Genomic DNA, 13,226 nt, shown 5'->3' with positions numbered 1-13,226 from the left:
AACAAGCTACTTCTGAAATACTTGAGAAAAGTGAAACCATTTGCCTTCTTGCTTAGGTCTGCCATAAATCCCGCAGAATGTCCCCAAGATGCCTTTTTAAAACTCTTGTACTGTTATTGGGAAAGTTCCTAGAGATGAACAAATTGTGACTGAAAAATCTGCTGTTTACAGTCTCCAGAAAATGCCTGAAAAAAATAGGCATACCCCTCCATGCTATACTGCTGCTGTTTACATTCACTCTAAACCAGGATGCACACATAATTTCCTTTGCATTATAGTTCTCTTTAACCGTAGTTGAAAAGTGGAACAGGAGCCTTCTACATCAATGGCACATAGAGAATTTCGCTTCAGAATTTCTTTACTACAAACGAACATAAGCCCTAGTGGTGTTTGGGAGCTCTGAAGATGTAACAGACCCTTTCCAGTTCTGATGGTCACCTGCAGATTTTGGGTCTTCCAGACGTTTTCGTATCTGGGAGGTGAGATTCTCAATCAAGGTGAACACCTGGTTACAGACCTCAACCGGGTTCTGGATAAAGGTCATGGAGTTGAGCAGAGAAGCGCTGCCTGTTGGTGCTAGCTGAAAGAAGATTCCAGCAGAGATTAGTTAGCGTCTTTACAAACTGGGATCACAAAATATCTGCCTTTTGCAGTTGTATTGCTTTCTGACTCGGGACAAAAGCTGTGCTCCTAGTTGAGCACAATAAGCTGGCCTATTCCTAGTAGTCAGGCATGTTTTAAAATCTTCCTCAGGACCAAATTCAGAGGGAGAAAACAACTCCTCACATTAGATTGGACCTCCCTCCACCTGCAACATCCTCTCTTGTCTCACTTTGCTTCTAAGCCTGAGCAGAAGGGCTTCATAGACTTTTTAAGTAGTTCTTTGAGGTGATAAATATGTTCCTTAATGGATTTCGGTCCAGTAATCACATCTCAGAGTCTGGGAAAAAACCAGTATTTTCAGGGCTTGCTGGAGAAGCGGCTGCAAGGCTTTCACAGCTATAGGGCCAGATGCAGCCCAAGCTCTGTACTCTGCAGCTACCAGACTCTCTGTGTGTCCTCTGAGAGGACACACAAGGATTTGTATCCAAAAGGTCTGTCCACATGTGCACAGAGCATGGATCTAGAATCCAACGAGGCAGACTCCCTGCTCACAGTAGTTGGGATTGCTCTGGGCAGCCTGAGGGAAACCACAAGAACTCTTTTAGCACACTCACAAGAAAAAATGCACTGGCACTCCTAAAGAGAGAGGAAGGCACCATGATGAATCTTGAAGGGTTCAGCAGAGCAACACTGAGGACTGTCACTCAAAGAAGAGCAGGGGCTATTCACCTGCCCACTTCTGTGCATATCCTGTAATTTTGACCAGAATTGATCTCAAACTAACCAAATACTGTTCACACACCACAGACTTAATATCAAACCACTACAGCAATGCTACTCTCCTTCCAGGTACAGGGAGCAATGAAGCCACACAAGTGCTTTACCTTTTCATAATCCTCTTCACAGAACTGAGCATCCTTCTGCATGATTTCATGCAGTCGTGCCTTCACTCTGTGCTGACAGCTGCTAAGGGAATCACTGTCACTGTCCAGCAGACCATTCATGTTGGCACTTTTCACCATTTGCACCAGGATGGGGGTCAGCTCTCCTTCCAGGGCCAGCAGACCCTAAAGCCACACAGGACAAGATTTCAGCTCCGTGCAACCCAAGCAACAAACATTTCTGGTTTCAGCCAACTTGAGTGAAATCTCAACTGTCCTTGAAGAGCAATTTTACAGTAACAGCCCCTCCTGTCAGAGGTGACTCTGGCATGCTTCTAGAGCTGTTAAAGCAATAGACAGCTCTGCCTGCAGCAGCCCCAGATTTGTCCAGGCAAATGTAGAGCAGCCAATTCAGTTTGCTTGAAAATATTGATACAGCAAAGGCTCTGAAGACCAGCTAAGGCCACCACAGGATTCCCCTTGGCTCAAGCTTTAGAAGCTTTAGCTGCAGATGAACCTGTCTTCTTCCCCACTCCACACTGCACCAGATATTCAACTACTTTTTTAAATCCATCAGGCAAGGAATAACCCCTACGGCTGGGCAGCCATCCCAGAAATACTCATTCCGTAGGCAATGGTTTCGTGTGCTCTAACACCAAACACCAGAAATACTCCATGCATAACTTCTTCTCCAGTCAGAGTCCTGTCCTGGACAGGACACTAAAGGTGACAGATGTGTGCAGCTGCACCAGATGTTCAGTCCTGCCCCATACACCTGCTATTAGCTCAGTGTACCCCAGTCCATCCAACACAGAGGGGGAAGATCCTAGGACAGCTCCTTCCTCATCACCAGAGGTTTTCCTTTAGAAATGGCATATTTTAAGACTAACATAGCAGAACAAATGGATGCCCAAAAGAGAGGAAGGACCTTTGCAAAAGCTGCTGCTGTCATCTGAACTCGCCCCTCATCTGAGGCGTAGATCTTCAGATCATGGCGGTAGGTGCTGTGCAGCCTGAGCAAGCCACAGCCAGGGAAACCAGCGTAATCACCTGGAACAGAGGACAACTCAAAATTCATATTCTGACACCTGCAAAACTATCAGCTGAATATACTGGTTTAGACAACAAACTTTATTGTAGTAACAAACTTATCTAGAGAATTAATCACTTTAATGTGCACTTAGGCTGCTTCAAGATCAGCAGTTCTAGATATACGTGAGGACTAGAAACATAATGAAGGCTTTGCTTAACTTGGGAAAGTTCATTTTGAGGGAAAAAGTGAGCATTCACCAGTCAAGTCTGATGCTGCCCAAATTCTGCAGCAAACCCCTCTAAGTAGTTTGTAAGAGTCCTGCTAGCCTGCATACTCCAGTGCAGAATAAAGATGTGGAAAAAAAAAAAAATCACTTCCTTCTGCTTGTTTTCTGCACAAGAGCAGGCCCTGCTGCCCTCAGAACTGCAGGCCAGGCTGTTCAGCAGGGAACAGTTTCCAAAGTAGATCCTGTACAGCTATAACAACCTTGTGGTACAAATTGCCAGTTTATTTCTGATGGCCGAGTCAGCCACAGGAGTCAGATCAATAACGGAGGAAAGCAATTCGTGCAGTTCTTGAGTCTGACCTTCAAAGACAGTGACTATCGGTGACTATTTGCTGCTGGTGCCTTGAATCCCAGGGTAATTCTGCACAGTACCCACTCACACTGCATGACATGACAGGGTACACTGGGAACACTGCTCCCAGCTCTGACCTCACAAATCAGAGAAACACCCTGACAGACAAGGACAGGCACTATCCAGAAGTCAGATGTATGTCTTGACAAAGCTGCTAGGTATTAAATGCTACTCAAGAACACAGTACTCTCATGGAGAGATGAATGACCACATAGAGCAAAGTCTTCAGAGCTGTGGTTCAGAATGACTCTTATCTACACAAGGCAGTCACTTCCCTGTAGGAGGTTATCACATCAGTTAAGCATGACTTCTCTTTGTGAATCCATGCTGACTACTCACAGTCACTGGCCTATCCTTCATGTGCCCAGGAATGGTCTCCAGGATTAGCTGCTCCACTACCATCGCATGGACTGCGCTGAGGCTGACCCAGTTGCAGTTCCCTGGGCCCTCCTTCTTGGCATTTTTGAAGCTAGGAGTGATATTTCCTCTCCTCCAGTTCTCAGGTACATCCCCCAGTCCGTACAGACTTTCAAAGAGAACCTCGAGGGGCCTTGTAGGGACACCTGCCCGCTCCCCTGGCACTGTGGGTGTAGCCTGTGAGGGCCCTTGGGCTCACATATGTCCAGCTTGCTTAAGTGTTCCCTGATCCAATCCTTTTCCACCAGGGGTAACTAACTCTTCCTTATTCCAGAAGGAAATCTTCTCCAATCCAATTTAAATTTGCTCAATTAATTTGAAATGTAATTAATTAAATTGAATTAATTAAACATACAAGTCAAAGACAAGCAGTATCCAATACTGGGCTCACTGGGCCAATCCAGTAGCAGTGTATTAGTCCTGACTCAAAGGCAATCTCCAATCTCAGTCTTTTTTATTTTCATTTTTGGCTCTTGTTGATTTGTGTGCATACTTGATGTTTTTCAGTGTCACAAAACTATGACGGAAATATATGGAGAAGCTTCCTATTCTCCTGTCTCAGGGCAGGATTATCTGTTTTCCAAGACAGATTTCCTCTGTTCTCTACATCTGACCTAAATTCCTTTTTAATAATCCATAAATTTTGAATCATATTTGCTGCGTCAGACTGTATCTTATTAGAACAGCCTTTTTTTTTTTTAATCCTGGCACATTATTTAAAGAAAGCTCTGACACACTGAAGTTTAACCACTGCAGCAGACCTCTCTGGACAGCTTACACATCTTTGGGTGCAAAATTATTTACTCCTGCCATGTCAACTCAAAAGAGCAAAACTAGTCCTAGAGGCCACACATAGCCACAGCCCGAGTAACCCTCACCTGGGCTGGGCAGCCTGGCAGCCACAGGGCAGGACCAGAGGTACCTGTACAAAGCTCACCTTGGCCTCCAGGATACATGCAGCGAAAGGCTCGCCCCAGCTCCTCCGCCTGGACTCTTCCTGCTGGGGTCAGCTCTCCACCCCACTTAAGCACCAGAAGAAGGGAGGGGGAGGACTCTCGGCGAGCTTCTAGGAGACAAACAGGTACTCACTACATCAGATCTCATAGTTGAGCTTGCAGAGGGAGAGGAGGGGAGGAAGAAGAGGTTGTCATCAGCACCTCACAGAGTGTTCTCAACACAAGCCTGACCCAAAATCCCCAGGAACCAAACCAGAAAGGAGGAAATTTGGTCACTACTTTTTGAAGGTATAAGGTGACGTTCACAAAATTAGAAGCACAAGCCCTGTGGCACAAACCAGGGTGTACTGGTAACCACATTATGCATCACTCCAACCTTTCCTATGATGTGAGCAAAGATAAGACACGGGTCACCAATTTTTGCTTGCATGTCCAGAGGCCTATACAAGTAGGGCAGCTGCATGCACATCTGAACTCCAGCCTTGAAGATCAGGATAGCAACATGAGGTTTCTTTACCTTCATCTTCACTTGCAGCTTTTGGATGTCCATGAGGCAGATAGGTCAACTGAACCTTACGGTTAATGCCAGAAAAATGCCCATACCTGTCACAAGGGAGAGGAGAAAAAAACCTGAAACGAGTCAATTCCACTCAGCTTTTGCCCACGGCTAAAGTACAGCACAGGCAAGAGACTTTCTGCTGCAACACCCATTGCCATGGAATATGAAGATTTTTGCCATCTCCCTGTGACTCAGCACACAGCCCCAGAAAAAGCCAAACAGGTCCCCCAAACGAAATTCAAAGATCCATTTACTTGCTCTTCGACCGAAAACACTCTGAGCTCTCATATCTCACTAGGGCTTTAATCTCTACCTATATATTTAACAAGTGAATTAATGAGATCACAACAAAAAACACTCTGCCAGATGCTTTGAGGATAACTAACCTCCAATGAGCAGAAAGAGCAGGGCAGGGAATCACAGCAAAAAATGCTCCTCTGTGCTCCAGAGACACAATCTGAACATAGACATCAGCTGTGTGTGCCACAGCGAGCTGCAGTTCTGAGAGAAACCCTGATTTTGTTTCTAGGATGCCAACCATATTGTCTTTTATTTCAACTGTATAAAACCTGAAAGGACACAAACATCTTTTCATGTTTTCTGAGCTCCTTTTTGTTAAACTTTTGGCACCAGGACAACCTTATTTAAAACGAGATTTGTTCCAAATTTATCAAAATGCTTCATTATCAACGTGGTCCCTACAGAACTCCAGTTTCTCTCCTGCAGCAACAAAAGCTCAACTTTGTCTCAAGTTGTTTAGCCAAAGATCAGACACACATAGGAAAAGAACCAGCAGGGGGCTTGATGTCAAGAAGAAAAGGTTAGGATCATGGTACCTTTCATGTACAGCTGCTAACAGGGGACAGAGGAGGTCCCAGTCTGTGGGTGCCATCTGGCCAGGACACCAGCAGCACAGCTTGTTTCTGTATCACATGCTCTGAGGTAAACCCATGGTGCCCCGAGATAGGAACCCTTACATCTCCAAGACGCTCTTCAGCTGTTCCAGTTTGGATTTCCTCTCCTCAATTTCACAATCACTGTGGCTTCCCAGCTCCACCACGAGCTGCCGTGCAATGTCCAGCACTTCCTGTTGGAAAGCAGACAGCAATTCTGCCTCAGACTCACCACTGTACTCCTGTGAGGACTCCTTACAGCTTTACCTAGCATCAGGTCCACACAGACACTCCTCAAAGACATGTCATTTCATAAGACACAGCTCAGGCAAGACAAACTTTCACATGGCAGTTTGCTTCGTTCCCACCCTGTGCTCCAGTCCCGTTGAGAATTGAGCAGGTACCTCCAACTGCCCCACTCCCATCTGCCACCAGAGGCAACTGCAGCAGGTGGGCAAGCTGCATCAGGCCCTACATCCCCATCCTACAGTGTGCACATCAGCCCCGAGAAGTTTCCATTCTGCTCTCCTGCTGTCATCTAGCTGAGTGTGCACGGGGTGCAGAATGAGACAGGGAGCATCTGTGTGACAGACTATTGCCCTTTTGAGGGTTTTTATTGTCCCAAAGAATTGCCTTGCACCAGAATCTCTACTACCCGCATGTCCCACACAGTAACCCCAGAATGGACTTCCTCACCTGTAGCTGCTCTGGTTTCTTCAGTTTCAACTTCCCTGTCTTGTAACCATCATATTTCTCAAATAATTCAAAGAACCTGAACAGACAACAAAGAATGCTGATTCATTTTCTGCTGTTTCAGTGATACAAGGAACATCATCCCTACATGTGCATTCAGTCTCTGTCCTTCAGGGAGAACCAGCAGCCTGTTGGCTCCTCCCTGTGCTTCAGAAATTCTGAAAAAACAAGTGGTTTTCAACATAGGACCAGGAAGCAGCCACTAGCTTTCAATTTAGTGGGGCACTTCCCTTTACAGTACCTAGCAGACCTTCATTCTCCCTTCCAGTGCTCACACAGAAGGTGCCAGGACCCTTATGGGGGAAGGGGGCTTTCTCAACTGGGCCGAAAGCATTTGCTTGGATGGAGCCAGAAAAAAGCTCTGCCTCCCACACAGTCATCCCTCTGCTCCTGCTCCTGGTTCAGAGAACAGGCCCTCCTCCCTTTCCAGCAGCACAGCACCTTCTTGCCTTGGCTCTTACCGGGCATGCTTCACTTCCATCTTCATCTTCTGCTTTGGGGTGCGATCTCCGTGCCGGATGACTGCAATAACACAGCGAAGCTCCATCCTGGGAAAACATAAGGTACACCTGACCTATGTGCCCCTACACTCCAAACTGCCACCAGGGAGTAATTTCCCATTTGTCTTTCAGTTCCATTCTTCTGACAGCTACTTTCCCCATCAGGGTCAGAAATTCTCTCAGACTAAAGCAGGCACAAGTGCCAAGGTTGCAGAAGCAGTCAGAGCTCTTCAGACCCTACCAGGTTGTCTGTTTTCATACACGTGTACAGGTATGCTGAGGATCATAAAGAAACTTTTGCCTTTGGTCTTTTAGCCTTCTGTGGTGGAAAACTAGTAAGGCAAAAGGTATGAAATGAGGGGCTGCCAAGTGTATGGGTAATGAGAGTATTTCAGCTAATTGTTTCCACCCATTTCACTGGCAGCTCAACATGTACTTTCTCTAAACTAGCAGCCAGCTACAGCAATGCCCTGATCTGTTTCCTGTTCTGATCAAGAATTTGGGCCCTCTGAAAGCCATGTGAGCAGTTTCTGTAATTTCTTTAGTGACTCCTTGTCTGTATTCAGCAAACCTACATGCTATGCCATGCCTTCTGTGTGCATGGGTAAGCTTTTCCACAGGCATTCCAGGCTTGTAAGCAGCACAGCAGCTGGAGGATGCTGTGCTGCTAGTGGTGTTGGACAGGGTTTGCATTTTGCCCCTCATGTAGCCATCACTGGCATTCTTTTGATAAGATTGTAGGTACTCACATAGTGCCTGAAGTTGTGGGGACAATGGGAATGTCTTCTGCCTCTGTTGGGATGGACCAGGGTATATGAAACTGGGGAGCCAATTCCCGCATGATTATATTTCTGGAAGAAATCAGAATACAACACTCACAAGAAATTCCATTCCCTTGGTTCTACACCTCCTCCTTAGCAGTCCAGCTGAAAGACTTGAAGAGAGACACAGAATTTCCCCTCACTTTCCTCGGAGAGACACCTATTACACTGTGGGCTAATCAGGGCACCCCAAAGGGGCACCAGTTTCCCTCACATCACCAATACTGTAAGTGGGCTTATCAAAGAAAAGTCCTGTAAGATATACCTAGCTGTAGACAAAGACAGGACAGCTAATGCCAATGCAGGCAGGAACTCCAGGGGCTAAAATAATTAACCCATTCCTCCCAGAGCCAAGCTTTCACCTGCTGAACAAATGACCCAAATGAACCATCTGCAGACTTCTCTGACATACTGACTAGGACCCCATGTTCATTTTACTTTGCTGTGAATTACCTTACTCCCTTATCAAAATCTGAATTGTACATACCCGAGGATTTTGGCACAGTCATCATAATACTTCATGGAGTTCTTCACAAAGCTGAAGCCATTCACATCACAAACAAAAGAGTGGCCGTTGGCCCGCAGGAGGTCGAACCCGCACACGGTTTGCTGAAGGAAGAAGCAGAGGACACGGGACTTGGGCACACAGTGAGGGACCACCACCACAGTGGGGGACAGCAGCTGCCCTGCCAGTGGGGCACACACAGACCCAGCCAATGTTGCCCAGTTCAGCCCCGCTGCTGCTGGAGCCATCCTCCACTCTGTGCCCACCTCACGAGCCTCCAAGAAGTGTGAACACGTGCCGTAGCCATGAAGGGCCAGGCCCTTCAGAGGAACCTTTTCACCCCCATTGCTGTCCAAAGGCTCAACCCACAAACCCCCAGATGAAGCCAACCCAGAACCTCCCAGAGCTCTAGAGGCCTAAAACAGAGCAGCTCCTGCATCTCCTGCTCTTCCTTCCAAATCCAACCATCTTGAACCAGACTGATAAGCACAGACAAGGAGTGGTGCAGGCATAGATACCCATCATGTGGAAAAGGCTACAAGGTTGAAAGGAGTCCAAATCTGCATCAGCAAAACTACATGGGCTACTGATTACAGTGAGGCAGGAACAAGGAGCCAGTGCTTCTTCTGCTGACATTGCTGAACACGTCATGGAACCATACCTAGACTCACACACACTCTCTACCCACATGTAAAATAAAACATAAATCTGCACCAGAGCCAGATAAAAAGGCAAAAAAGAAAAAAGAAAAGTACCAAAACACCACAGAAAAATATAAAAAATTTTCACATAAACAAAAGCAAGAAATAGCAAAGGCAGGATGAGCACAGGTCAGATGGAGAGCAGCGCGCTCAAGATCCAATATTAAATGCTCAGATGTATGTGGGACCTGCCAGCACAGAGGGCATTTGCTGCAGGCCTCCTGCCTTCCCAGTCACCTCTGCCCAGCAGGACCAGCAGCTGGCATCAGGCATGGAGGACTGCCATGCCTGAGACACGCCAGGGTGACAAGTTTTAACACTGACCCAGATATGGATCAGACACTCACGGAGTCCTGCTTGCACATGAAAGAAAATACAGACCTTGAAGGCTACACAGACTTTACGGGCAACAAGTTTCTCCATGGCAGTCAGCATGACTGGGTAACGGATTTCCTTCCCTTCGCTGTCCCGTTCCACTTTCCCATCCAAAGCGGGGGATTTGCGAGCCTCGGCATGGGCATAGTCCGGCCCAACAGTGTACACCTGGAAGAGACAGGGTTAAACCTGACACAGGCACCTAGACTAACTGCACCTTCCAGAAGGTATTTCTGATGCAGACACAGAGGAGTTCAGATGGTCTCACACACACCTTCTGGTGTGACCTACAGAGCACACACTCCCCGCTTTGGGGCCCAAGCTGCGCAGTCAGCACCTCACAGCTTAAACGCACACTCCAGAGCCTAAGTAGGACTAAGCAGGACTCCCCAGCCTTCAGCTCTCACAGGTCTGGAGAAGGAAGGAGCTGTTCCAGGCTTTCCCTTACCTTTACATCAGTGCCATCTGTAGGCATGAACTCCTCATAAATGTAGGAGCCTGTCTTCCTCACACTGCTCTCTGGTGAGTATACGCTGCTCCGGCTGCCAATCTGAGAGTACAGAATAAACACCTCAGGGGAGAACACTAGGCTCCCTTTTTTAGATGGAACAACAAAATTAAGAAGTTTCATTCCACACGTACAGAATTAGTGGAATTAGTGGAGAATTAGCCTCTCAGAACCCCCAGCTGTTACAGCACACTTTTTTTTACTAGAGGACAAAGAGACTGCAAAACATGGGCAGTAAGTATGTCATTTTCCAGGCTTTAAAGAGGAGAAAAGCTATTACAAACCATTAGATTGACTCCAATCACTTCAATGATACGTAACAAAAAAAAACAGTGGACAAAGACATAAAAAAGGAGCCTAATAGGCAAATTAAAAGAAACGATGACAGGTGATAATCCAACCCATTTAACTTCCTTCTAGAATGGGGACTGATCTTATCAACATCAAGGATAATGTTTTCATAAGGCTTTAGATACAATCTCAAGTGGCATGCCTGTATCTTACCTAAGGGAACAATCATTTTAGAATTATTAACGGCAGATGCGTAACTGATTAGAAAAAAGATACATCACAGATACAACTGTTCACTGGCAAAGTGGGAGAAGTGAGTAAGGGCAGATTTACTGTGGAATCTAGGAATAAATACTGCCTTTATCACATGTGCAAGCTACACTTAGCTGAGAAGGGCAGGAATAATGTTAAAGGACAGGAAGAGAATTTTTTTTAAAAAATCATCTTGATAAACCCAAGAAGTGATCTGGAAAAAGCAACATGCAATTCAGAAAGGACCACAGTGCTCCACGACTGCTCAAAATGGGACTCAGGTCACACAGAGGATGGGGAAGGTGAACTCAGCACTACCAGTAAAATACGTCCTTCTGTGATTCCCAGGTATATGGGGTTGAACAAAAAGTTCTAAGAAGGTCTAGACTTCCATAACGCAAAACCTTTATTTCCCCTTCACTTGCCCTAACACTCCTTGCTGAAGCCATGTGGGTCTCAGACCCACGGATCTGTTGGTTTCAACACCAGCTCTGGGGACCCCTCCTCACCTTACGGAAGAGCCGCTGGCTGCCCCCACCTGCTGATGTCGGGTAGTAAATATACACATTGTGGTCTTCGGCACTGACTGGCTTCTCTACAAATGGCTTTGGGAAAACAGCTCCGTTCACCTCCACGTGGTCCTCTCCTTCCACCAAGTTGCACTCTGAAGACAGAGCACAGCAGCAGCACATCAGGAAAGGTGGGACAGCCCTAGTGCAGAGCCACAGCCCCTTCCCAACCCATCAGCCAGTTTTGCTGTTGGGACCTTTATTCACAAAAACACCCTTCAGACTTGTGAGTCAGGCCTCTTTGAGGTGACTACCAGCGCCTGTTCTCTGCAGAGTATGTTAAATAGCACAGCCTGGGGAAATGGCTTTCAGTAGAGCCTGGACACTGACCTTCCGGTCTGTCAGGGTCTCGATTGAGCACAGCATAGCGAGGCAGATCTATTCCCTCTTCTTGAAGGATTCGATACACTTCGCGCCTGTAGAGGACAGACACAGAGTCAGAAGAGTCTAGAAGGTCCTCAGTACATGTCAATGGGGAGACTTCATTCCCACTGATGACAAACAAAGTCAAATGAATACAAAAAAGCCTCAAGACAAAGTGCAAACACTTCTCAGCTCATGCTCTCTGGATGAGACCTACGGGCTATGGGGTTTGCCTCAGTCCTATTCTAGACGCCCCAGAGTAAATCTCTACCCGGCCTAAGCATGGGTGCTCAATTATTAGCATATGCTCAAAGCATAGCAGCACACCCAGTGCACACTACCTGCCCAGACCTGCCCTCCTGGAGAGCGCCCTGTCATGCCAAGCTGCCCAGTGCCTAAGCCAAGAAGAGGCAGCAGAGCCTTCTTTCATCCTGTGTCTTTCACTAGTTACAGCTTGAGGTGCCTGCCAGCAACCACGTAACTACGCTCACCACCTCAAAGACAGGGCAGGAGTTTTGGGGTCTGTAGGAGCCCTACCCACACACAGCCAAAACAGCCTGGGTGTAACAGCTGAAGTACGTGGCTGCTGGTGGCCTCTACCAACAGATGAGGCCTCAAGTGTCTGACCAACACATCTTCCACACAATCTGACTTGGCCTTGCTCCTAATTTCTGACTCAGAGGCCCATCTTACCACTTGGCTCTTCTGCTCAAAAACTACCTTTTTTCTTTAGTTGTGGCAGCCTTGTTCTGTGAGAACTCTTGCACTTCCTACTTCCCATCCATTCCTTACAAGACATTTGCACCAGAAAATGAAATATGCCAAGTCTCAATAGTTTTACCCTCAAAGCTATTCCCCTTCATGCTTTGGAGGAGCAACCCCAAAAAGCCACAGCTAAGATCTCCTTCCTCCCACCTCACTCATTTGCTTGTGGCCAGGAAGATGAATTCTGCACAGTGTGCTGAGAAGAATCGGACAGAGGAAGAGGGAAGGGGCTTTAGTGGCTTGGATACCCACCTGTCCTGGATATAATACTGCATATCAAGGTCATTGATCAGAAATGGCTTGCACAGCTTGGCATAAGCAACCGCCTTATCCAGGGGGAATCCTGAAATACAGGGCGGGGACAGAGGGGAAGGTTGAGAGCAAGCTCCCTTGCCCACAATTCAAGCAGGCTAAGGCCTGCTACAGATGTGTTACCTTTGGAGTGGAAGGATATCAGACAGTCACAAGAGGGCCAGTTCTCCACCGGTTCGTTCAGAATAACATCTTCCCCCATGATCACCACTGTGATGTACTCAAACTTGCACAGACGCTCTAGAATCTGTGTCATGGGCTTTGACTTGGACTTTTTGGTCATGGCACAGATTCCCACCACAATCTGCCGTTCTGGTGGCTAAGGGAAGACAGAGATCAGTTTAGTAAAATTTAATATCACACTGAATAGTGGTCAAAAGCAGTTGGGAGCTGGAGATCATTCTCATATTCCTGGAGGTTACAGAAAAGAATAAATGTTTCTCTTCTGCAGAGACACCTTTGCCCTTTTCACAGGTCCCAGAGTTTTTCTCAAAAATTTTCCTGGTGAAACAGAAAGGTTTACAGGAGTGT

At 46.8% G+C, this 13,226-nt stretch overlaps 1 protein-coding gene across 8 annotated transcripts in view; it reads right to left on the bottom strand.

The window, feature by feature from the left end:
- The window catches only part of PPIP5K1 (diphosphoinositol pentakisphosphate kinase 1), a 47,565-nt gene that overhangs the window by 27,589 nt on the left and 6,750 nt on the right, over window positions 1–13,226 (bottom strand). For 7 of the 8 annotated variants that reach the window (XM_027745402.2, XM_039386472.1, XM_039386473.1 and 4 more), the window contains 16 exons: window positions 12,819–13,014; window positions 12,636–12,726; window positions 11,586–11,671; window positions 11,196–11,350; window positions 10,084–10,185; window positions 9,642–9,803; window positions 8,542–8,663; window positions 7,983–8,084; window positions 7,195–7,281; window positions 6,677–6,752; window positions 6,065–6,174; window positions 5,046–5,131; window positions 4,510–4,638; window positions 2,413–2,534; window positions 1,488–1,670; window positions 439–580 (listed from right to left, as the gene is read on the bottom strand). In XM_027745402.2, coding sequence (XP_027601203.2) covers window positions 439–580; window positions 1,488–1,670; window positions 2,413–2,534; window positions 4,510–4,638; window positions 5,046–5,131; window positions 6,065–6,174; window positions 6,677–6,752; window positions 7,195–7,281; window positions 7,983–8,084; window positions 8,542–8,663; window positions 9,642–9,803; window positions 10,084–10,185; window positions 11,196–11,350; window positions 11,586–11,671; window positions 12,636–12,726; window positions 12,819–13,014 — 1,951 coding nt within the window. The remainder of the gene's footprint in view (window positions 1–438; window positions 581–1,487; window positions 1,671–2,412; window positions 2,535–4,509; window positions 4,639–5,045; window positions 5,132–6,064; window positions 6,175–6,676; window positions 6,753–7,194; window positions 7,282–7,982; window positions 8,085–8,541; window positions 8,664–9,641; window positions 9,804–10,083; window positions 10,186–11,195; window positions 11,351–11,585; window positions 11,672–12,635; window positions 12,727–12,818; window positions 13,015–13,226) is intronic. The other variant, XM_039386469.1, reaches the window with a different exon arrangement.

The sequence above is a fragment of the Pipra filicauda genome, unplaced genomic scaffold (assembly GCF_003945595.2).
Source record: "Pipra filicauda isolate LSUMZ 115617 unplaced genomic scaffold, ASM394559v2 scaffold486_size446389_pilon, whole genome shotgun sequence".
Classification (NCBI taxonomy): Eukaryota; Metazoa; Chordata; class Aves; order Passeriformes; family Pipridae; genus Pipra; species Pipra filicauda.
Note: the sequence above shows the minus strand (reverse complement) of the source record. Positions and strands in the feature narration are given on the sequence as shown.